Source organism: Kogia breviceps, chromosome 2 (assembly GCF_026419965.1).
Source record: "Kogia breviceps isolate mKogBre1 chromosome 2, mKogBre1 haplotype 1, whole genome shotgun sequence".
NCBI classification, from domain to species: domain Eukaryota; kingdom Metazoa; phylum Chordata; class Mammalia; order Artiodactyla; family Physeteridae; genus Kogia; species Kogia breviceps.
In genome coordinates this window covers 34,911,285-34,935,914 of record NC_081311.1, presented here as the reverse complement: position 1 = coordinate 34,935,914, position 24,630 = coordinate 34,911,285, and the positions used below count along the sequence as shown (strand labels likewise).

The following is a 24,630-nucleotide window of genomic DNA, read 5'->3' as shown; positions in this document are numbered from 1 at the left end:
ACAATTTTGGATATTGTTGCACATATTCAATTCAGTTTTTTTCCCTATTCTAATTGCAAAGTTTTAATCGGAGCACACAATTAAAATTCATATTGTTCTACAGACTGGAGACCTCACCTGTATATAGTACCTGACTATATAGTCTTTCCCACTAAGCATAGTTAAGTTCTGACAGAAGCCACTTATCTAATTAAGTGAAATGTGCACAGTAGGTGACAAGCTTTAATTAGCAGTTTCCTATTGTGCAGTCAAACTTTAAGGTAGTAAAGGGGAGTGAATGGTGTCTTTGAGTTAAATTGTATTTGCCCTAATGGAAATGAGTGTCAAAACTTGTGTTAATTGAGAGGAAAAAAATAAGGAATTGCAACCTAATTCCACAAGAACAAATTAGAGTTCATGAAGTATCCTCAAAAGCAAAATGGGGAAATGTTTAAAAATTTACCATCTCAATAGAATTTTTTAAAATATAGGCATCCCATACTTGACTTTTAGATTTCAAATATAATAAATACAATTTAATTCCCACAAAAAAGGAAAACCAATCATACCTATAATGGAAACATGTAGGCCCAAATTTATCATATCACTATTCTAAAATAATTTATCGTGATATCTTCATCTCTTCTTCCCTTTGTGCTTTTTAATTTAATCATCTTTCTCTCTTATAGTCATACTTTACCAGAAAGAGAAATGAGTGGGTTTTTTTTCTTGTCTCAGTTGAAAACTGAATGAGACCATATGTGAAATCATTTATGTAATACTTTAGTTTTCCAAGTTCAAGAGGTTAAGAGGTTAATGTTGTTGAAATGGGAGATACACTGAATTTCACATATTCCTATATTTACCACTCCTCGAAGAATTATTAGGTCTTATAAAAGCAGCTTGAGGATTGTCTCTTTGCATTCTGGTTCATTAGAGAAGATGAAGAATTACTAGAAAGATAGACTTCCCTGGTGGCGCAGTGATTAAGAATCTGCCTGCCAATGCAGGGGACACGGGTTCAATCCCTGGTCCGGGAAGATCCCACATGCCATGGAGCAACTAAAGCCTGTGCACCACAACTACTGAGCCTGTGCTCTAGAGCCCACGAGCCACAACTACTGAAGCCCGCACACCTAGAGCCCATGCTTTGCAACAAGAGAAGCCACTGCAATGAGAAGCCCGTGCACCGCAATAAAGAGTAGCCCTGCTCACCACAACTAGAGAAAGCCCACACGCAGAAACAAAGACCAGTGCAGCCAAAAATAAATTAATTAATTAATTATTTTTTAAACCCTTAATGTACTAGAAAGATGGAGGAAGTTACATAAAAACAAAATTCAGAAAACACAAGATTCTGCAGAAGAGTACAAGGAAAAACAGAAAAAGAAGAAACTACTCTACTGGAAATGTGTTGGTTGTTTTTCTCCTCAGTCTTTTAATATAGAATTAAAAGTTCTTGTAATATAACATAGTAGGCTTATCCCATTAAGTGAGAGCTGCAGTGAAGAGGAGGCTGGGATGTTAATGATAATGTCATTATTTTCTCTTTTAATTTACAGAAGTTGCTGGGTGTGTTTTGCCACTGATGAAGATGATAGAACAGCTGAATGGGTGAGACCATGCAGATGCAGAGGATCTACAAAATGGGTTCACCAGGCTTGTCTGCAGCGCTGGGTGGATGAAAAACAAAGAGGAAACAGTACAGCCAGAGTGGCATGTCCCCAGTGCAATGCTGAATACTTAATAGTTTTTCCAAAGTTGGGTAAGAAGATCCTTAAAACCAACACAGATATATATATATATATATATATATATATATATATATATATATATATATATATATATAATGTTATAATATATGACTCTGTGATCCTAGTTTTATTTTTAAGTGACTCATGTCTTTGCTTTTTTTGAATTTCTCTATTCCATTTCTGTTGTTTTCTCTCTAAATGTCAGATATTTGTTTTGCTAACAGTTTACATTATCCTTAATATATCCCCAGATCTATCCATTTGTCTGTGTATTCAATGTTTTCACTTGGTTGAGTGGATAAAGAACTTGGATATCTAATTGTGTGGGTAAAATCAAGTTAACAAAACTATAATAAAAGGCTGACTAAAGAGCCTCGTTCTCTGGAAACCATTGGTGTGGGAGAAAGAAAACAATAGTGTGTTCTTTCTAATACTTATTTTTCTTAATTCTTCTATTAAGGAATAAAAGGGAAATTAAATATTTAATAAAAGACAGTGTTTGGAATCCAATTAATATGGCTGTTTTTCATGAAAACTACTTTCCTTTTTCTGTGAATTGGCAGGCAAGGAATAACCAATGGTCTTTGAGAATGAGGCTAGTGTTGAAACAAGTATAGACGATTGTTTAAAGGAAGCTATAACTAAGGCTGATATTTAGTTAGCATGTTCCATTTCATCCATGTGATTATGAACTGGTGTCATTCTCTTTGTTTGGTGTTTATGCCATGCCAGTTGTTCAACATTTTTAATATCACACTTGACTATGATCAAGAGGTATATGAAAGCAGTTTGGGTTTTGGGAAAGTCAAGGAAAAAATGACTTTGTGGAGGAATAGAGTTCAAGGAGAAACTGGAACTAATCATTAGATTTTTTTTTTCTAGGTGCTATACATATTGAAATCAGACCTTTCTTTAAAAAAATAAGGCAACCTAAGTGCAGATGATGAAGTGCTTTTCTGATGTGAGAAGATTAATAATGAGGGCGAACAAAATTTCCATAGCTCTCTATATTTCTCTAACATAATGCATAGGAAGAAGTGATAGCTTTCTATGAAAGAAAAATAGTAGAGAAAGTAGCATTTCTCAGACATTTAGAATTTGTGGACCACACTGACAGGTCTTTGTTGTTGTTGTTGTTAATTAATTTATTTATTTATTTTTGCCTGTGTTGGGTCTTTGTCACTGTGCGCGGGCTTTCTCTAGTTGCAGCAAGCGGGGGCTACTCTTTGTTGTGGTGCGCAGGCTTCTCATTGTGGTGGCTTCTCTTGTTGCGGAGCATGGGCTCTAGGCGCAAGGGCTTCAGTAGTTGCGGCACACAGGCTCAGTAGTATTTAACTGTTTCTTTTCCTACTTCTTAGTTCTGCTAAATCAGATAATCCCACTTTTCAACTATAGGTTGTTGGGAATAGCAGCAAGTATAGGATGATTCGTTTAGCAGTTTTAGATATTCAGATGGATGGGTACAAAAATTATTCCAAGAATTCTCACTGAAAACTACCTACAATATCCGATGAAGCACTGAGTTGACAAATGTATGGCACTCAGCAATGAAGTTGAATATTTCAGTTTGGAAGATGGCAGTGGATAAATTTGTCCTTCTGGTTGTATTTCAGTTCTAGGAAACATGTTTTTAGGTCTAATGTGGTAATTGAATACATTTTTTAAGTATACTAATAATAAGACACTGATTTCATTCTACAGCAAGGAAAGAAAATGGCTACATGTTGGAAAAGTCAAACTCTTTGCTTAAGCTATGTGTATCATGATTTGGTCTTCGTATTTTATCAATAAGAATTGTTATTTCACCCTCATATGATAGGTTCAAGCTATTCACTATACTGAATATCACAGAAATCTGCCACTTGAGTAAGCCACAGATAATCATAGACATTTTTTACTGACCTTACTGGTGTCCATGGGGGAAAAAATGTACATACTTCATTTAAATAGTTTTTGTTAGCATCTTTCCTCCTGACAAGATAGGAAAGCAGAGTGTTGTATTTGCTCCTTTTTTCCTGACATAACATGCTGAAGATACCTGCTCAGGGACTGCAGTTTGAATATTACATTCACAATTTTCCATGCAATCTTTAACAGACTCAATAGAAGACTTACTGTCAAATGTCAGGTGTTGTCTGTAAATGAAGCCATGTGTGAACTGACTTTCAGATGCTATACTCTTCCTTGCTACACACATGACTAGTGCTTTTGGCCATATTGATCCTAGTGTACATTTTCAAGTCAAGGTTCAAAGATAATTGTTGGTTAAAGGAAAATCCCTTCTCTAAAGCATGTTTTCATTGATAATCAGAACTGTTTGTATTTCGTAATTTACATATTATGTACATACCAAGAGTTGATTCATATTCTGAATACTAGTGGTTTCTTGTAGCCATGAAACAAAATATTAAAGAGCATACATCTGTGATACTAACTGTTCTTACTCACTAAATACCACACCTAACATTATGTAATTAATGTCCAGTAGTGTCATCTGATACAGAAACATACCAGTAAATTGTTTTCTTTCTGAGCATAGTTGTCATTAATTTTGCAGCTGACCATAATTATACCTGTTTTTGTTAAAATAACTTAAAGTTCCTTCACAGTTTTTAATCTTTGCTTTCAATGACAAAATTCATAATGCAGGTTTTGATTGGTTTACTAGAGTGGTTGAAAATTATACGAATGCTTCAGTGGTTTCTTATCCCTGTTTTATAATGTTTCAGTCCCTGTTTAAAAATGTATTATACTTTGGAACAAGGAGGTCCCCCAGTATAAACTAATAACTTGTAATTCATTGGTCATAGCCCATTGTAAGATCCTACTCTATAAGATCATACTATTTATCATTTATGACATTCTGAGTCAAATGTGTTTTTATCACTTTTACTCTTCAGTGAACACTTTTGAGGCATTGATTCATTTTCCTAATTGGGGATTTAACACCTTGATAGGAACAACAACAAAATGTATATTTAACCAATGTAAACAGCTCATGATGTCAAAGTTTGTTCGCTGAAACAAACAGTCCCCTCTTAACTATCCTTGTAAAGCATGTGTGACACTTGGAACATAACAATTAAGAAGCTAAAGGAATTTCCTTGAAAGTCATAATTAATCTTTTCAATTTATGAAATGTTTATGATCAAAGTTTTTATCACTTTTTAAAAAAAATCAAACTGTCTATAGTAAACCAGTTAATTGATTGCCAGGGACCACCATTGGTCCCCAGACAACACTTAGGAGACACTGGCCAGAAGAAAGAATGAAAGACAAGAGAAAAGATGCAGAGAAGAAGAGGTGATGGTTAACATTCTATGAGATGATCTCTGTGTAGCAGGTATTAAAAAAGAGTTTTCATATGGATTTAGACTCAATCTATCTGGCTAGCTGGCCAAAGTCTGCATCTTTTCTGGTACTTTGTGGTGGCCAGAATGGAAGGATGGTGGCAAGTGTGTGTTTAATTGTCAATAGGGAATATATTGTGAATATATCCTCCTGTTCATCCCATCCTCCTCCCTAAACCCTGGCAACCAATGATCTTTTTACCATCTTCACAGTCTTGCCTTTTTCAGAATGTCATATAGCTGGAATCATACAGTATGTAGCCTTTTCAGATTGGTTTCTTTCACTTAGTAAATATATTTAAAGTTTCTCCGTGTCTTTCATGGCTTGATAGTTCATTTCTTGTTAATACTGAATCATATCCTATTGTCTGGACATACCACAGCTTATTTATCCATTCGCCTACTGAAGGACATCTTGTTGCTTCCAGGTTTTGGCAATTACAAATAAAACTGCAGTACACATCTGTGTGCAAGTTTTTGTGTAGACATATATTTTCAACTTATTTAGGTAAATAACAAGGAGCATAATTGCTGGATCATATGGTAAGAGTATGTTTAGTTTTGTAAGAAACTACCAAATTGTCTTTCAGAGTGGCTGTACATTTTGCATTCTGACCAGCAATAAGTTCCTGTTGCTCTGTATCCTTGCAGCACTTGCTTTTTTCAGTGTTTTGGATTTAACCATTTATATCTCATTGTTTTATTTTTTATTTTTATTTTTAAAATAAATTTGTTTATTAATTTTTGGCTGCATTGGGTCTTTGTTGCTGCACGTGGGTTTTCTCTAGTTGCACCAAGCGGGAGCTACTCTTCATTGCGGTGTGAGGGCTTCAGTAGTTGTGGCATGCGGTCTCAGTAGTTGTGGCTCACAGGCTCTAGAGCTCAGGCTCAGTAGTTGTGGCGCACGTGCTTAGTTGCTCCACGACATGTGGGATCTTTCTGGACCAGGGCTCGAACCTGTGTCCCCTGCTGTGGCAGGCGGATTCTTAACCACTGCGCCACCAGTTTTAATTTGCTATTCCCTAGTTAACATACATGTTGAGTGTCTTTTCATATGCTTATTAAGAGTCTTATGTCCTTCTCACACCTGTCAGAATGGCCATGATCAAAAAATCTACAAACACCCAGGAATGCAAGGATTCTTCAATATATGCAAATCAATCAATGTGATACACCATATTAACAAATTGAAGGAGAAAAACCATATTATCATCTCAATAGATGCAGAGAAAGCTTTTGACAAAATTCAACACCCTTTTATGATAAAAACCCTGCAGAAAGTAGGCAGAGAAGGAACTTTCCTCAACATAATAAAGGCCATATATGCCCAACCCACAGCGAACATCGTCCTCGATGGTGAAAAGCTGAAACCATTTCCGCTAAGATCAGGAACAAGACAAGGTTGCCCACTCTCACCACTCTTATTCAACATAGTTTTGGAAGTTTTAGCCACTGCAATCAGAGAAGAAAAAGAAATAAAAGGAATACAAATTGGAAAAGAAGAAGTAAAGCAGTCACTGTTTGCAGATGACATGATACTATACATAGAGAATCCTAAAGATGCTACCAGAAAACTACTAGAGCTAATCAATGAATTTGGTAAAGTTGCAGGATACAAAATTAATGCACAGAAATCTCTGGCATTCCTCTACACTAATGATGAAAAATTTGAAAATGAAATAAAGAAAACACTCCCATTTACCATTGCAACAAAAAGAATAAAATATCTAGGAATAAACCTACCTAAGGAGATGAAAGAACTGTATGCAGGTAATTATAAGACACTGATGAAAGAAATTAAAGATGATACAAACAGATGGAGAGATATACCATGTTCTTAGATTGGAAGAATTAACATTGTGAAAATGACTATACTACCCAAAGCAATCTACTGATTCAATGCAATCACTGTCAAACTACCACTGGCATTTTTCACAGAACTAGAACAAAAAATTTCACAATTTGTATGGAAACACAAAAGACCCCAAATAGCCAAAGCAATCTTGAGAAAGAAAAACAGAGCTGGAGGAGTCAGGCTCCCTGACTTCAGACTATACTACAAAGCTGCAGTAATTAAAACAGTATGGTACTGGCAAAAAAACAGAAACATAGATCAATGGAACAGGATAGAAAGCCCAGAGATAAACCCATGCACGTATGGTCAACTTATCTTTGATAAAGGAGGCAAGAATATACAATGGAGAAAAGACAGCCTCTTCCATAAGTGGCACTGGGAAAACTGGACAGGTACATGTAAAAGTATGAAATTAGAACACTCCCTAACACCATACACAAAAATAAACTCAAAATGGATTAAAGACCTAAATGTAAGGCCAGACACTATCAAACTCTTAGAGGAAAACATAGGCAGAACACTCTATGACATCAATCACAGCAAGATCCTTTTTGACCCACCTCGTAGAGAAATGGAAATAAAAACAAAAATAAACAAATGGGACCTAATGAAACTTAAAAGCTTTTGCACAGCAAAGGAAACCATAAACAAGACCAAAAGACAACCCTCAGAATGGGAGAAAATATCTGCAAATGAAGCAACTGACAAAGGATTAATCTCCAAAATTTACAAGCAGTTCATGCAGCTCCATATCAAAAAAAAACAAACAACCCAATCCCAAAATGGCAGAAGACCTAAATAGACATTTCTCCCAAGAAGATATACAGATAGCCAACAAACACATGAAAGAATGCTCAACATCATTAATCATTAGAGAAATGCCAATCAAAACTACAATGAGGTATCACCTCACACTGGTCAGAATGGCCATCATCAAAAAATCTACAAACAATAAATGCTGGAGAGGGTGTGGAGAAAAGGGAACCCTCTGGTACTGTTGGTGGGAATGTAAACTGATACAGCCACTATGGAGAATGGTATGGAGGTTCCTTAAAAAGCTAAAAATAGAACTACCATATGACCCAGCAATCCCACTACTGGGCGTATACTCTGAGAAAACCATAATTCAAAAAGAGTCATGAACCAAAATGTTCATTGCAGCTCTATTTACAATAGCCAGGACATGGAAGCAACGTAAGTGTCCATCAACAGATGAATGGATAAAGAAGATTTGGCACATATATACAATGAAATATTACTCAGCCATAAAAAGAAATGAAATTGAGTTATTTGTAGTGAGGTAGATTAATGTAGAGTCTGACATACAGAGTGAAGTAAGTCAGAAAGAGAAAAACAAATACCGTATGCTAACACATATATATGGAATCTAAGAAAGAAAAAAAAAGGTCATGAAGAACCTAGGGACAAGACAGGAATAAAGACACAGACCTACTAGAGAATGGACTTGAGGATATGGGGAGGGGGAAGGGTAAGCTGTGACAAAGTGAGAGAGTAGCATGGACATATATACACTACGAAATGTAAAATATGTAGCTAGTGGGAAGCAGCCACATAGCACAGGGAGATCAGCTCAGTGCTTTGTGACCACCTAGAGGGGTGGGATAAGGAGGGTGGGAGACGCAGAGGGAAGAGATATAGGAACATGTGTTTATGTATAACTGATTCACTTTGTTATAAAACAGAAACTAACACACCATTGTAAAGCAATTATACTCCAATAAAGATGTTTTTTAAAAATCTACAAACGGGACTTCCTTGGTGCCGCAGTGGTTAAGAATCCGTCTGCCAATGCAGGGGACACAGGTTTGAGCCCTGGTCTGGGAAGATCCCACATGCCGTGGAGCAACTAAGCCTGCGTGCCACAACTACTGAGCCCGCGCGCCTAGAGCCCGTGCTCCACAACAAGAGAAGCCACTGCAATGAGAAGCTTGTGCACCAAAATGAAGAGTAACCCCCGCTTGCTGCAACAAGAGAAAGCCTGCGTGCAGAAATGAAGACCCAACACAACCAAAAATTAATTAATTAATTATTTTTTTAAAAAATATCTACAAACAATAAATGCTGGAGAGGGTGTGGAGAAAAGGGAATCCTCATGCACTGTTGGTGGGAATGTAAATTGATCCAGCCACTATGGAGAACAGTATGGAGGTTCCTTAATAAACTACAAATAGAACTACCTTATGACCCAGCAATCCCACTACTGGGCATATACCCTGAGAAAACCATAATTCAAAAAGAGCCATGTACCCAAATGTTCATTGCAGCTCTATTTACAATAGCCAGGAGATGGAAGCAACCTAAATGTCCATCATCGGATGAATGGATAAAGAAGATGTGGCACATATATACAATGAAATATTACTCAGCCATAAAAAGAAATGAAATTGAGTTATTTGTAGTGAGGTGGATGGACCTAGAGTCTGTCATATAGAGTGAAGTAAGTCAGAAAGAGAAAAATATTGTATGCTAACACATATTTATGGAATCTAAAAAACAAAAAAAAAATGGTCATGAAGAACCTAGGGGCAAGACGGGAATGGAGACGCAGACCTACTAGAGAATGGACTTGAGGACACGGGGAGGGCGATGGGTAAGATGGGACAACGTGAGAGAGTGTCATGGACGTATATACACTACCAAATGTAAGATAGATAGCTAGTGGGAAGCAGCCGCATAGTACAGGGAGATCAGCTCAGTGCTTTGCGACCACCTAGAGGGGTGGGATAGGGAGAGTGGGAGGGAGGGAGACGCAAGAGGGAAGAGATATGCGGATATATGTATATGTATAACTGATTCACTTTGTTATAAAGCAGAAACTAACACACCATTGTAAAGCAGTTAAACTCCAATAAAGATGTTTTTTAAAAAGATTAAAAAAGAGTCTTCTTTGATGAGGTGTCTGTTAAGTCTTTTGATTGTTTTGTTTTTTGGTTTTTGTTTTTGCGGTACGCGGGCCTCTCACTGTTGTGGCCTCTCCCGTTGCGGAGCACAGGCTCCGGACACACAGTCTCTGTGGCCAGGGCTCACAGGCCCAGCCACTCTGCAGCACATGGTATCCTCCCAGACCGGGGCATGAACCCATGTCCCCTGCATCGGCAGGCAAACTCTCAACCACTGTGCCACCAGGGAACATCAGTTTTCTTATTGTTGAGTTTTAAATGTTCTTTGTGTATTTTGGATAACAGTTCTTTATCAGGTATATCTTTTGCAAATATTTTTTCCCAGTCTGTGGCTTGTCTTCTAATTCTCTCCATCTTTCTTCTTTTTTAATGTAGTCATTTACAGCTATAAATTTCTCTCTAAGCACTGCTTGGATTTCTGCTTTGACCTATTGATTATTCAGGAGTGTGTTTAATTTTCACATATTTGTAAATTTCCCAAATGCCCTTCTCTTACTGATTTCTAATTTCATTCCATTGTGATCAAAGAACATACTTTGCTATCTGTTCTTTTAAATGATTAAGGCTTGTTTTATGGCCTAGCAAGCTTTATACTTGTAAATGTTCCATGTGTACTTGGGAAGATGTGTGTTCTTTTTTTTTTATTATTTTTTAAAACATCTTTATTGAAGTATAACTGCTTTACAATGGTGTGTTAGTTTCTGCCTTATAACAAAGTGAATGAGTTATACATATACATATGTTCCCATATCTCTTGCCTCTTCATCTCCCACCCTCCCAATCCCACCCCTCTAGGTGGTCACAAAACACCGAGCTGATCTCCCTGTGCTAGAGCTGATCTCCCTGTGCTATGCGGCTGCTGCCCACTAGCTATCTATTCTACGTTTGGTAGTGTATATATGTCCATGCCACTCTCTCGCTTTGTCACAGCCTACCCTTCCCCCTCCCCACATCCTCAAGTCCATTCTCTAGTAGGTCTGCGTCTCCATTCCCGTCTTGCCCCTAGGTTCTTCATGACCTTTTTTTTTTCTTAGATTCCATATATATGTGTTACCATATAGTATTTGTTTTACTCTTTCTGACTTACTTCACTCTGTATGACAGACTCTAGGCCCATCCACCTTACTACAAATAACTCAATTTCTTTTCTTTTTTGGCTGAGTAATATTCCTTTGTATATATGTGCCACATCTTCTTTATCCAGTCATCCGATGATGGACACTTAGGTTGCTTCCATCTCCTGGCTATTGTAAATAGTGCTGCAATGAACATTTTGGTACATGACTCTTTTTGAATTATGGTTTTCTCAGAGTATATGCCCAGTAGTGGGATTGCTGGGTCGTATGACAGTTCTATTTGTAGTTTTTTAAGGAACCTCCATACTGTTCTCCAATAGTGGCTGTATCAGTTTACATTCCCACCAGCAGTGCAAGAGTGTTCCCTTTTCTCCACACCCTCTCCAACATTTATTGTTCCTAGATTTTTTTGATGATGGCCATTCTGACCAGTGTGAGATGATATCTCATTGTAGTTTTGATTTGCATTTCTCTAATGATTAATGATGAGCATTCTTTCATGTGTTTGTTGGCAATCTGTATATCTTCTTTGGAGAAATGTCTATTTAGGTCTTCTGCCCATTTTTGGATTGGGTTGTTTGGTTTTTTGATATTGAGCTGCATGAGCTGCTTGTAAACTTTGGAGATTAATCCTTTGTCAGTTGCTTCATTTGCAGATATTTTCTCCCATTCTGAGGGTTGTCTTTTGGTCTTGTTTATGGTTTCCTTTGCTGTGCAAAAGCTTTTAAGTTTCATTAGGTCCCATTTGTTTATTTTTGTTTTTATTTCCATTTCTCTACGAGGTGGGTCAAAAAGGATCTTTTGTGATTGATGTCATAGAGTGTTCTGCCTATGTTTTCCTCTAAGAGGGATGTGTGTCCTGTTGGTGGTGGTGGTGGTGGTGGTAGAGTGTGATATAAATATGTAGTTGACTCATAGAATTTTGTTTGTTTGGTTGGTTGGTGGTTTTTTTTGCGGTATGCAGGCCTCTCGCTGCTGTGGCCTCTCCTGTTACAGAGCACAGTCTCCGGACGCGCAGGCTCAGCAGCCATGGCTCACGGTCTCAGCCGCTCCGCAGCATGTGGGATCCTCCCGGACCAGGGCACGAACCTGTGTCCCCTGCATCGGCAGGCGGACCCTCAACCACTGCACCACCAGGGAATCCCAACTCATAGAATTTTGAAGTCTTCTATTTCCTTGTCGTTCTTTTAGCTATTCTTCATTGAAAGTGGGCTATTGAAGTCTACAGCTATTGTTGAATTGTCTGTTTCTTCAGTTCTGCCCATTTTGCTTCGTTTATTTTGGAGTGTTGTTAGGTGCATAAATGTTCCTAATTCTTATGTCTTTCTGATGGATTGTCCCTTTTACCATCATAAAATGTCCTTCTTTGTTTCTAGTAACACTTTTTGTCTTAAAATTGATTTTAACTGATAGTGTTGCCACTTCCACTCTTTATGTAAATTCTTAGATTGCTTTCAAGTTAAATTTTATTACAGCTTTGTTTTTTATTTCTTTATTGTTCTCAACTAAGCATTAATTCAAACTTCTGTGTAGAGATGGAGATAACTAACAATTACCCTCAAAAACTGGTTGTCAAATGTTAAGTGGAGTGTAAAGCTTAGAAGGAACATATATTCACTAGGGATGATGAAGAATGATTCCTGGGAGAAACCTTTCCTAGAAAATCTAGCAAATAAAATTAATAGTTGCTACTATTTTATTTTATAATATTTTCTTTTAATAATATTAACTGTGATATTAGTAGCTATCACTTCCTAACAGGCACTGACTCTTTGCCAGGCACTATGTCAATCAGTTTGCCTATATTATTTTAAGCTTCTCTAAAGCTCTACACAATAGATAGTGTCCTTATTCTACAGTGAAGGAAACAGACTTGGCAAATTTATTTAATGGAATCCCACGGGTTTCTAGCAAGTAAGGAGCCAGGATTTTAAATTGCCAAAGCACATCAGAAGCTAGATGGGAAGGTTACCTAAAGGATGCACTTTTGTTTGGTCAGTCTCCCAATGCACAAAGCAGGGTAGAGAAAGGAGTAAATTTGGAGAGGCAAACAGAATATTGAGCACAATTCGTTTATATGTTAATATATTCTAGACTAGTATACTGTACATCATGTTCTATGCTTGCTTTTTTTTTCTTGGCAATATATGGTAGATGCCATTTTATATTAGTGTATAAAGAGCTTTCTTTTTCTTTGTAGTTGTATAGTATTCTGTTACATAAATGTATGGTTATATAACCAGTCTCCTAATGATGGACATACAGGCTGTTTGTAATCTTTTACTACTACAAAGAGTGCTGTCATAGACAACTGTGTAAAATAATTTTACAAATGTGCAAAATGACTAGAGTGGAATTGCTATAAGTTAAAGGGTATGTGCAGTTAATAACATTAGTAGACATCATCAGATTGGCTTTTGTAGAGATTGTCTGTTTAATCTTCCCAGCAGTGTATTGGAGTGCCTGCTTTTCCATTGCCTTTACCAACATGCTACTATCAATATACAGAACTAATTATATCTGCTGCCTTAGCATTGATCAAAGCTCAGCAGAATGTTCACTAAGGTTTTTTTCTTTTATTATGAAATTTCATTTGTTGAGAAAGAATATATAACTACATATGAGGAATAATGACTAATAAGCCATCATCCATTTACTTATCCCTCAGGTTTAGAAATAAAATATCCTGGTGATTTCAACTTTTTATCATTAAGTAATGACTATTTTATCTATAAGAATTTTTTGTGTGTGTCTTAAACTTCTATATAATATAGACATGATAATATAGAATACAGTTACCCCTCGGTATCTGCAGGAGGTTGGTTCCAGGACCCCTGCAGATACCAAAATCCATGGATGCTCAAGTCCCTTATATAAAATGGCATAGTATTTGCATATAATTTATGCACATACTATATACTTTATTTTATTTATTTATTTTTGGCCACGTTGGGTCTTCATTGCTGCATGCAGGCTTTCTCTAGTTGTGGCGAGCGGGGGCTACTCTTCATTGTGGTGCACAGGCTTCTCCTTGCCATGGCTTCTCTTGTTGCTGAGCATGGGCTCTAGGCGTGCAGGCTTCAGTAGTTGTGGCACTCGGGCTTAGTTGCTCCTCAGCATGTGGGATCTTCCTGGACCTGGGATCGAAACTGTGTCCCCTGCGTTGGCAGGTGGATTCTTAACCACTGCGCCACCAGGGAAGTCCCCCTAGTATATGCTTTAAATCATCTCTAGATTACTCATAATATTCTAATACAGTGTAAATGGTAAGTTGTTGCTGGTGTGCAGCAACTTTGAGTTTTGCTTTGGGGAACTTTCTGGAATTTTTTTCCCCTAGATATTTTCATTCTGCAGTTGGTTGAATATGCAGATGCAGAACCCAAAGATTTGGAGGGCCAACTGTAGAATGAAAATATAGCTATACCAGCTTTTTAAAAATAGATTTGTTATTTTAGGACAATTTTTAATTTACAGAAAAATTTTAAAGATAGTACAGAGAGTTCCCAAATATCCCATATCCAGTTTCCTCTGTTATTAACACCTTATGTAGTATGGTACATTTGTTATAATTAATGTACCAGTACTGATGATATTATTAACTGAAGTCCATACTTTACTCAGGTTTTCTTAATTTTTCCCTAATGTCCTTATTCTGTTCCAGGATCCTGTTCAGGATATTATATTACATTTAATCATGTCTCCTTAATGCTCCTCTTGGCAGTAGCAGCTTCTCAGACTTAACTTGTTTTTGTTGACCTTGATGGTTTTGAGGAATACTGGTTAGATGTTTTACAGAATGTCTCACAATTCAGATCTGTCTGATGTTTTTCCCATTATCTACTGGGGTTATGAGTTTTGGGGTACAAGACCACAGAGATGAAGTGCCATTTTCATCACATCACATCACAGGCACATACTATCAATATTACTTATCACTCATGATACTAATCATCATCTTGATCATCTCAGTAAGGTTATGTTTGTCAGGTTTTTTCACTGTAAAGTTACTCTTTCCCCCCTTTCATACCAGCTTTTTTTGATGTTGTTGCATTTGCTTATCTTTTCTCATCCTTTTATTTTCAGTTCTTCTGAATTCTTTTGTGTAAACTTATAGTGATACTCATATAGTTGGGTTTTTACTGTCAAATTTTATGCAGTCTATTTGTCCTTTTTTCTCTTTTTTTCCCCTTTAGTTGATCATCTTGTGGATTGGAATTTTTTTCCTCTGATACTATATTTTCCCCTGTACTTTTTTTTTTTTTTTTTTTGGCTGCATTGAGTCTTCATTGCTGAGTGCGGGATTTCTCTATTTGCGGCAAGCAGGGGCTACTCTTTGTTGCGGTGCACAGGCTTCTTATTGCCGTGGCTTCTCTTGTTGCGGAGCACGGGCTCTAGGCACACGGGCTTCAGTAGTTGTGGCACGTGAGCTCAGTAGTTGTGGCTTACAGGCTCTAGAGTATAAGCTCAGTAGTTGTGGCACACAGGTTTAGTTGCTCTGTGGCATGTGGGATCTTCCCGGACCAGGGCTTGAACCCGTGTTGAACCCCTGTCCCCTGCATTGGCAGGTGGATTCTTAACCACTGCACCACCAGAGAAGTCCCAGAAATACAAAGGATCTTAAGAAAGTACTGTGAGCAGTTGTATGCCAACAAATTGGATAACCTAGAAGTAAAGGATAAACTCCTAGAAACATAAAACCTACAAAGACTGAATCATGAAGAAATAAAAAATGTGAACAGACCAATAACAACTAAGGACATCATAAAGCTCCCAACAAAGAAAAACCCAGGACCAGATGGTTTCACTGGTGAATTCTGCCAAACACTTAAGACGAATTAATGCCAGTCCTTCTTAGACTCTTTAAAATTAAAGAGGAGGGAACATTCCCAGACGCATTTTATGAGGCCAGCATTACCCCGATACCAAAGCCAGATACGGACACTATAAGAAAACTACAAGCCAATATCCCTGATGAATATAGATGAAAAAATCTCAACAAAATATTAGCAAAACACATCCAACAGCATATTAAAGCATCATACACCATGATCAAGTGGGATTTATCCCTGGGATACAAGGATGTTTCAATATCTGTGTATCAATCAGTGTGATATATACCACATTAATAGAATGAAAGATAAAAAATCTTATCTCTGCATCTCATTATCTGCAGGATGCAGAGAAACATTTGACAGAATTCAACATCCTTTCATGATAAAAACTCTCAACAAATTGGGTATAGAAGGACGTACCTCAACGTAATAAAGGCTGTGTATGACAAACTCTCACAGCTAACATCATACACAGTGTACCCACTAAGATCAAGAACAAAACAAGAGTATCTGTTCTCAGCACTCCCGTCCTACCCAGAGCAATTAGTCAAGAAAAAGAAATAAAAGACATCTGAATCTGAAAGAAAGAAGTAAAGTTGTCTTTGCTTGGAGATGATATGATCTTATATATAGAAAATCCTAAAGACTCCACCAAATAGCCTGTTAGAACTAATAAATGAATTCGGTAAAATTGCAGGATACAAAATCAACATAAAAATCAGTTGTATTTCTATATATACACTAAGCTATCTGAAAAAGAAGTAAAATAATCCCATTTGTAATACCAAAAATAATAAAATATTTAGGAGTAAAACAAAATTTCAACACATTGATGCAAGAAATTAAAGAAGACACAAATAAATGAAAAGCTATCTCATATTCATGGATTGGCAGAATTAATACTGTTAAAATGTCCATACTACCCAAAGCCATCTATATATTCAGTGTAATCCCTGAAAGTCCAATGGCATTTTTTACAGAATTAGGAAAAATAATCCTAAAATTGTATGGAACTACAAAAGACCCCAAATAGCCAAAGCAATCCTGAGAAAGAAGAACAAAGCAGGTGGCATCACATTTATTGATTTAAACTTTATTACAAAGCTATAATAATCAAAGCAATATGGTACTAGTGTAAAAAGACACATAGGCCAGTGGAACAGAGTTGAGAGCCCAGAATTAAACCCACACATATATGTTCAACTAATATTTGACAAGGGAGCCAAGAATACTCAGAGAAGTCTCTTCAATAAGTGATGTTGGGAAAACTGAATTGTTACATGCAAAAGACTGAAATTGGTCCCTGTCTTATTCCACTCACAAAAAGTAACTCAAAATGGATTGGAGATTTAAATTTAGGACCAGAAACTATAAACCTTCTAGAATAAAACAGGAAAGTCTCCTTGACATTTTTGATTTTTTGGATATGACACCAAAAGCACAAGCAACAAAAGCAGAAGTAAGTTGGACTATATCAAACGAAACAGCTTTTGCACAGCAAAAGAAACAATTAGCAAAATGAAAAGGTAACCTATGGAATGAGAAAATACTTGTAAATCATCTGTCTGATAGGGGATTAATATCCAAAATATAAGGAATTTATAAACTCAATATCCAAGAACAAAAACCATAACACAATCTGATTTAAAAATGGGTTAAGATCTTGAATAGAAAATTTTCTGTAGAAGACCTACAAATGGTCAACTGATGCATGAAAAGATGCTCAACATCACTAATCATTGGGGAAATGGAAATCAAAACCACAATGAGGTGTTACCTCACATCTGTTAGAATAGTTATTAACAAAAAGACAATAGACAGCAAGTGTTAACAAGGCTGTGGAGAAAAGGGTACTGTGTGCACTGTTTGTGGGGATGTTAATTGGTATAACCACTATGAAAAACTATATGGAGATTACTCAAAAAAATGTTTTTTAACTATCATGTGATCCAGCAATCCCACTTCTGAGTAGATATCTGAAGGAATTAAATCACTGTCTGGAAGAGATACCTACACCCCCATGTTCACTGCAGCATTATTCACAATAGCCAAGACATGGAAAACAACCTAAGTGTCCATCGACGAATGAATGGATAAAGAAAATGTGTGTGTATATACAGTAGAATATTCAGCCTTTTTTTAAAAAAATAAAAGGAAACCCTGCCTTTTGCAAGAACATGGGTAGATCTTAAGGGCATTGTGCTAAGCGAAATAAGTCAGAGAAAGGCAAATACTGTATGTTCTCAAAAGACAAATACTGTATGTTCTCACTTATATGTGGCTAAAATATCCAAACTCAAATAGTAGAATGGTTGGGGAATATTGGGAAATGTTGGTCAAGGGCTACAAACTTCCATTTAAAAGATAAATGAGTTCTAGAGATCAATGTACAATATGGTGACCATAATTAGCACTGTATTATATAAATGAAGGTTAAGAGAGTAGATCTTAAGTGTTAGCACCACAAAGATGGTAATTATATAAGAAGATTGAAGTGTTAACTAACCTTATTGTGATGATCATTTCTCAATATATATTATCAAATTATCACATTCTACACCTTAAACATATATGTTATATGTCAATAATAAAGCTGGAAAAATGTATAGATATCTTTTTTTATGATAAGACTGATCAGTGGATACAGGTGTTATCAACCTGATAACTCCAACAGAATTCCCTGTCAGTTTCCACTTACTGGTTTTAGCAGAGATTGATAAATTTTTTATTCATTGGCTCTAGATCTATTATTTCATTAGATGGTACAGAAGAATGACATTGTAATTCTTTCTCTTTTTTTTTTTTTTTTTTTGAGTTTGTTAGCTTAGAATACTACTAAAGGTGAACCAAGAAGGGATTGCTAAATTGGGGTGAATAGCACATATACTTCTGCTGGATTAGGTACTATACCATTTTATATGCACCTGCAATGGATGAGTTTGCCTGTTTACTTACAGCTTTGCCAGTAGATTGGCTAACATTTTAGTTTGTTGGTATAATCTGTTAAGTAAGAAAAGGTATCTCAGAGTTTTAATTTCCATTTCTTTATGAGTGAGGTGGCTAACCATTGGAAAACAAGAAAGAATGCTGTTGTGGTTTTTTGTTTTTGTTTTTTTTAACATCTTTATTGGAACATAATTGCTTTACAATGATGTGTTAGTTTCTGCTGTATCACAGAGTGAATCAGCTATACATATACATATATCCCCATATCCCCTCCCTCTGGCAACTCCCTCCCACCCTCCCTATCCCACCCCACTAGGTGGTCACAAAGCACTGAGCTGATCTCCTTGTGCACTGCATTCCCACTAGCTATCTGTTTTATATTTGGTAGTGTATATATGTCCATGCCACTCTCTCACTTTGTCCCAGCTTACCCTTCCCCCTCCCCGTGTCCTCAAGTCCATTCTCTACGTCTGCATCTTTATTCCTGTCCTACCCCTAGGTTCTTCAGAACCTTTTTTTTTAAGATTCCATATATGTGTTAGCATACATTATTCGTTTTTCTCTTACTGACTTACGTCACTCTGTATGACAGATTCTAAGTCCAACCACCTCATTACAAATAACTCAATTTCATTTCTCTTTATGGCTGAGTAATATTCCATTGTATATATGTGCCACATCTTCTTTATCCATTCATCTGTTGATGGACACTTACGTTGCTTCCATGTCCTGGCTATTGTAAATAGAGCTGCAGTGTACATTGTGGTACATGACTCCTTTTGAATTAGGGTTTTCTCTGGGCATATATATGCCCAGTAGTGGGATTGCTGGGTCATAAGGTAGTTCTATTTTTAGTTATTTAAGGAACCTCCATACTGTTCTCCATAGTGGCTGTATCAATTTACATTCCCACCAACAGTACCAGAGGGTTCCCTTTTCTCCACACCCTCTCCAGCATTTATTGTTTGTAGACTTTTTGATGATGCCCATTCTGACTGGTGTGAGGTGACACCTCACTGTAGTTTTGATTTGCATTTCTCTAATGATTAGTGATGTTGAGCATCATTTTGTTTGAAAAAGGGTACTAAATATATATTAATTTTCTCCAAATTTAAAAAAGTTTTTCATGGCTTCAATTTAATGAGAATTTTACATTTTTAATATTTTCTAAGCTATCAGTTACTTTCTAAGAATAGTCTGCATTGTTTCCTCTAACCACATGGCCCTCTGTTACTCACTGTAAATCCAAGCGGTTACTTTCCTGACTGCTCTCATAAAATATATTGTTGGCTTATTTCATTACTTGAAAACCAGTACAGACTTAAGAATTCAGGTACTTTCTTCATATAATTAAGAGTTTCTAGTAATATTTACACTTGGCCATCAGAGAAGTGTTTATTTTTGCTTTGCATTATATCTAAACGTCTATGGATGATCAAAATAAAGGAACTGAAAAACCAAAATCCTATTCCATAATGATTCAATCTTTGAGTACCCTCTGATGTTAAAGTTTGTAGGTAGGCATCTCATTAGATCTTCTTTGGCCCTCCTTTATATACCCTCTTATGAGGCAGATGACTAGAATGCCTTCAAAGTAAGGATTTCTCATGTTTATTGCTGGATCACATCTAGTCTTGTTCCCTAAGATTTAAATATAAATTTGTTTTAATAAGTATCTTCAATAGGGTGAGGCTTTCTGGGTGCACACTATATATAAATACTGGTAGCTGAATTATAGGTCCAAAACACAATTACAGAATCTTACATTTTTTAAAAAGTAATTACTAATTATAGTCTGGTGTCTTCTCCCTCTTCATTCTCAGATTCCCAGGCACCATGAATTTTCCTCTTCCTCCTTGTCCCAGACCTTTAGGCAAAAAAGATCTGTCCTTTATTTCTTACCTCAGATTTTCCTGAAACAGTCTTATTTTTATACCAGAGCCTTATACCATAACTTTTTCTCAAACATCTGTCTTGGATTATACCTCCTATTCCAGAGTTCTATTCTACTTAATTTAGTATGCCATTTTTGAAAGAACTGATATCCGATGTTGGTACAGTGTAACACTAAGTACTGTATCAAGAGCTTCATATGCATTAATTTTCACAAAAACTCTGAGGTAGATATTATCTTCATTATCATTATAGATGTAGAAATTGAGGTCTGGAGATAGCATTTTGTCCAAATTCATACGGTAGACCCTACCTAATCCTTACTCCCCTTGTTATTTTGCCTCCTAAGTAGCCTACTGTGGGTTTCTCATATAAAGGGGAAAAGAAAATGAAACAGTAATGTCAGGTTGACTTTCCTTAGGGTATGGTTACCTGAATTTTATGATAACTCTTTGTTATTCTCAAAAAAGTCGTTTTTCTTATTAATAAAAGTAATTATATTCTCATCATAGAAAATTTGAAAAATATAGGTATGTTTAAAGAAGAAAAAAGAAAATGTAATAACAATTCCTTGGCATATATGTAGTAACTACATAATTAATATTGCCATCTATTTTTATGTATTAATGATAATTGATGGTGGTGTTTCTTTTATCACAACTTTTTCAACTTTTAATTTGGAAATTCAAAGAGTTTAATACCTTAGACATGGTTTCTCCTAAAAGCAGACAAAACATTTTTTCTCTAAAAGATTTAATATTTCTTTATCCTTTCTAACAACTCTCTTTTATATTAAACTACTTTAGATTGATGCTACTTTCTCTTTTTTTGTACTCACTTTAGATACAAAACCTTGTGGATTCTATTCTAGTTTATTCTGACTTTAAACATTCTTAGTTTTCCTAAAATATCATATTCATTTTAGTATGCCTGTCACCAGGAACTTCCTTCCTGCCTATTGTGTCATGTTCTTCAGAGATCTGGCTAACGATTTTTATCAATTAACCCCCACCTTACTGGCATACTAGCTTTTTAAAAATATATAAACCCGTTGAATAAAGTCTTTTGCCTCTAGTTAGAAGGTCTTCTAGCATGCCCCCCTTTTCAGATCATAGATTTCAAGGTCAAGATTCACTTCTGTTAATTAGTAAACACATACATACAGACAGTAATATTAAAACTCTTTGCACCCTTACCCCCTCTATAATCTTTAAATTTGTTAACATGTATCTGTGTAGTGTGTATGATACTATCATATATTTGTAAGTTTTGCCATAAAGTTTTCCAGTTGTTTAATGTGTATTTATTGTTTGGCCCTAACTAGATTGTAGGCTCCTTGGAGGCAGAGGCTAGTGTGTTAAATTTTATTTACATTTTTTTAATGCATAGTAAAATGCTATGTGTACAATAGGTGCTTAATAAGTACTTAGTAGTTGACGTCATAGCCCTCAAATATTCTATGGGCTAATCTATTCTAATGGGAAAAATATAAGCTTTCCCTTGGCACAAGCTATGTACTCATAAAGAACTACTTTGATGATCTTTAGTTACTTTTCTTGGTAATACACTATATATATATACACCAAGACATAATATTCATCTGCTTTGACTCTGAATCGTTTATTCATCATTTGTTTTGTTTTGAGGGGGTTTTGGTCAATTATTATTAGTTTGGTTAAATAAAAAATTGTCCAAGAACATATCCTTCCTTCTGTTGACAATCTAATGACTAACTTTCATCATTAAGCAAAGTAAATTAAAGCCTGAGTTTGCAGGATGTTTGTTTTTCCATAAAAAATGGTAAAATCTCAACCTACAAGCAGAGCAATTAAAGATGAACTTAAATGAGCTTGTCTGGGGCTCTTAGACCTACCTTCCGGCATCTTAGTGTTTAAAACGGTGATGAATGCTAGAGAAAGAGTTACAAGTTAAAACTCTTTACTATCCCATCAAAATTCCCACATGTTTTTAACTCAATTGAATTGGTGGTTGTGATATTCATGTTTTCCGTAAAATCCACATTTGTTGTTGGACCATATAATTAATACTTTTTTTAAGTTGTTTTTTTAACAATGAATTGAGTCAAATACTTGCCACAGAGTGCTGCAGCTAGGTCCTGTGCCATTATATTCTAATGCCCTGTGGAACAGGCCAAAGTACCCTGATATACTGCCAAGTACCATGTGCTGAAGATAGCTGTAGCTTAGACAGTCCCTGAGAGTGATAGATACCAATCATCATTAAAAAGCATTTTTTAAGCACCTATCTGTACATGGTTCTATCCTAGGCACTGTACAAAACGAGTTAAACAGACATGGCCCCTGCCCCCTGGGAGCTTTCAGTCTCAGATGATGCTGACATGGACAGACTTAAAGGATATTGAGACAACTGAACAAACATTGAACAAGAAAATAAAGTACTAACATTATGCACAAGCAAAGGGGTAAGTGCATTTTGTGGGACAGTATGTAAAGGAAGCCTCGTGGAACAGGCTTCCACGAGGCTTAAGCCTCGTGAACAGGGTGGGGTAGAACAATTAGTCAGCCTGTATTAGGTTAGGTTAGTTTTCATTGGGAATTTGGGTTTTCATACAGATTTAATCAAAGTAGGGACAGGACATTCCAGAAATAGTGTGCAACAAAAAGAAGACTTGGAGCAAGGAAAGAAGTTTAGAACTGTATTTTTAGACTCTTGGTGACCTCTAAAATCTGCAATTCTCAGCAGTTCTGAACCTGAAAGTGGGGTTGATGTTTTGGCTTAGCAGGTTGGCATTTGAGTTGGGTCTGGCAATCTCTTTTATAAATTTGGCCACTTAACAGAAACCTTGGAGTTCATGGGAGCTGTTACCATCTCAGGGACTTATACAAGGTTATCTTGTGAAGCATTAAATTATGTTTTATGTTAGAAACTTTAGCACCCTGGCAGTGTTCAGAAATTATTTTTCAAGAATTGGTCAGAGGTGTTTTTGAGGATACCTTTCTATCCCCAGGAAAGGTCCTGGGAATTCTGGGTATGATTGTATGCAGTGCCAGGAGATTTTGAACACTAAGTATTACCTGCCTTTCAGTCATTAATTCTTAATTTCCAAAATGTACCTTTAATACCATGCATACAGAAACTTGAATTTAAATCACAACACAACAATCACAACAAATCTACCTTTGCAGTGTCTGCCAGATAAAACTGATTACTTCTTTTCAGTAGACATGGACTTAGGAGTTTCCCTAATAGTTCTCAGCTCACTGTTTGATGTCATTCAAATCTGAAATGCGAAGATTTGAATTTACCCAAAACATTACGTGTAGTTATTTTCTTTACAAAAGCTTTATTGTGCAAAAGAATTCACAATAGATTTTTTTTTTTTTTTTGCGGTACGTGGGCCTCTCACTGTTGCGGCCTCTCCCATTGCGGAGCACAGGCTCCGGACACACAGGCTTAGCGGCCATGGCTCACGGGCCCAGCCGCTCTGCGGCACGTGGGGCACGTGGGATCCTCCCAGACCGGGGCACGAACCTGCGTCCTCTGCATCGCCAGGAGGACTCCCAACCACTGTGCCACCAGGGAAGCCCTAGATTTCCTTTTAATTGCAAGTGTCCCTAATGCTCTTTAAATTATTGAATTTTCAAGACTTGTATTTATACAAACCTTCTCCAGTTGCCATTCATTGTGTAAATACAGTACTGTTGGAAACATAAGTGATGAAGCCCACTGAGGCATTAAAAATTCAATAATACCTTTTTAAAATACTAAATAAAACCTTTTTATGCTCTTGCATATTTAACTTGTGAAGTACGTTTATTCATACTTCTTCCTCCCCATTAGAATTGAGATTTTCAAGGGCTAGAGTCTTGCCTTTCCTCATTTCCCGGAACTGTTTGTACTTTAATCTGACAATAAGAAGAGGCTAGTGACTGTTGGCTGTTTTCCTTTTATGACCTCAAGTCATAGGATAGTACATGATAAGCTTCCTAGTAAGAAAAATATGATGAGGGACTGCATCCGGAGGATTTGAGTGATTGTTCTT

The 24,630-nt window shown here is 36.4% G+C and overlaps 1 protein-coding gene across 1 annotated transcript in view; it reads left to right on the top strand.

Moving 5' to 3' along the window:
- Positions 1 to 24,630, top strand: part of MARCHF5 (membrane associated ring-CH-type finger 5) — a 58,445-nt gene that overhangs the window by 18,132 nt on the left and 15,683 nt on the right. The window contains exon 2 of the mRNA XM_059055476.2: positions 1,542 to 1,744. Within this exon, the coding sequence (XP_058911459.1) occupies positions 1,542 to 1,744 (203 nt within the window). The remainder of the gene's footprint in view (positions 1 to 1,541; positions 1,745 to 24,630) is intronic.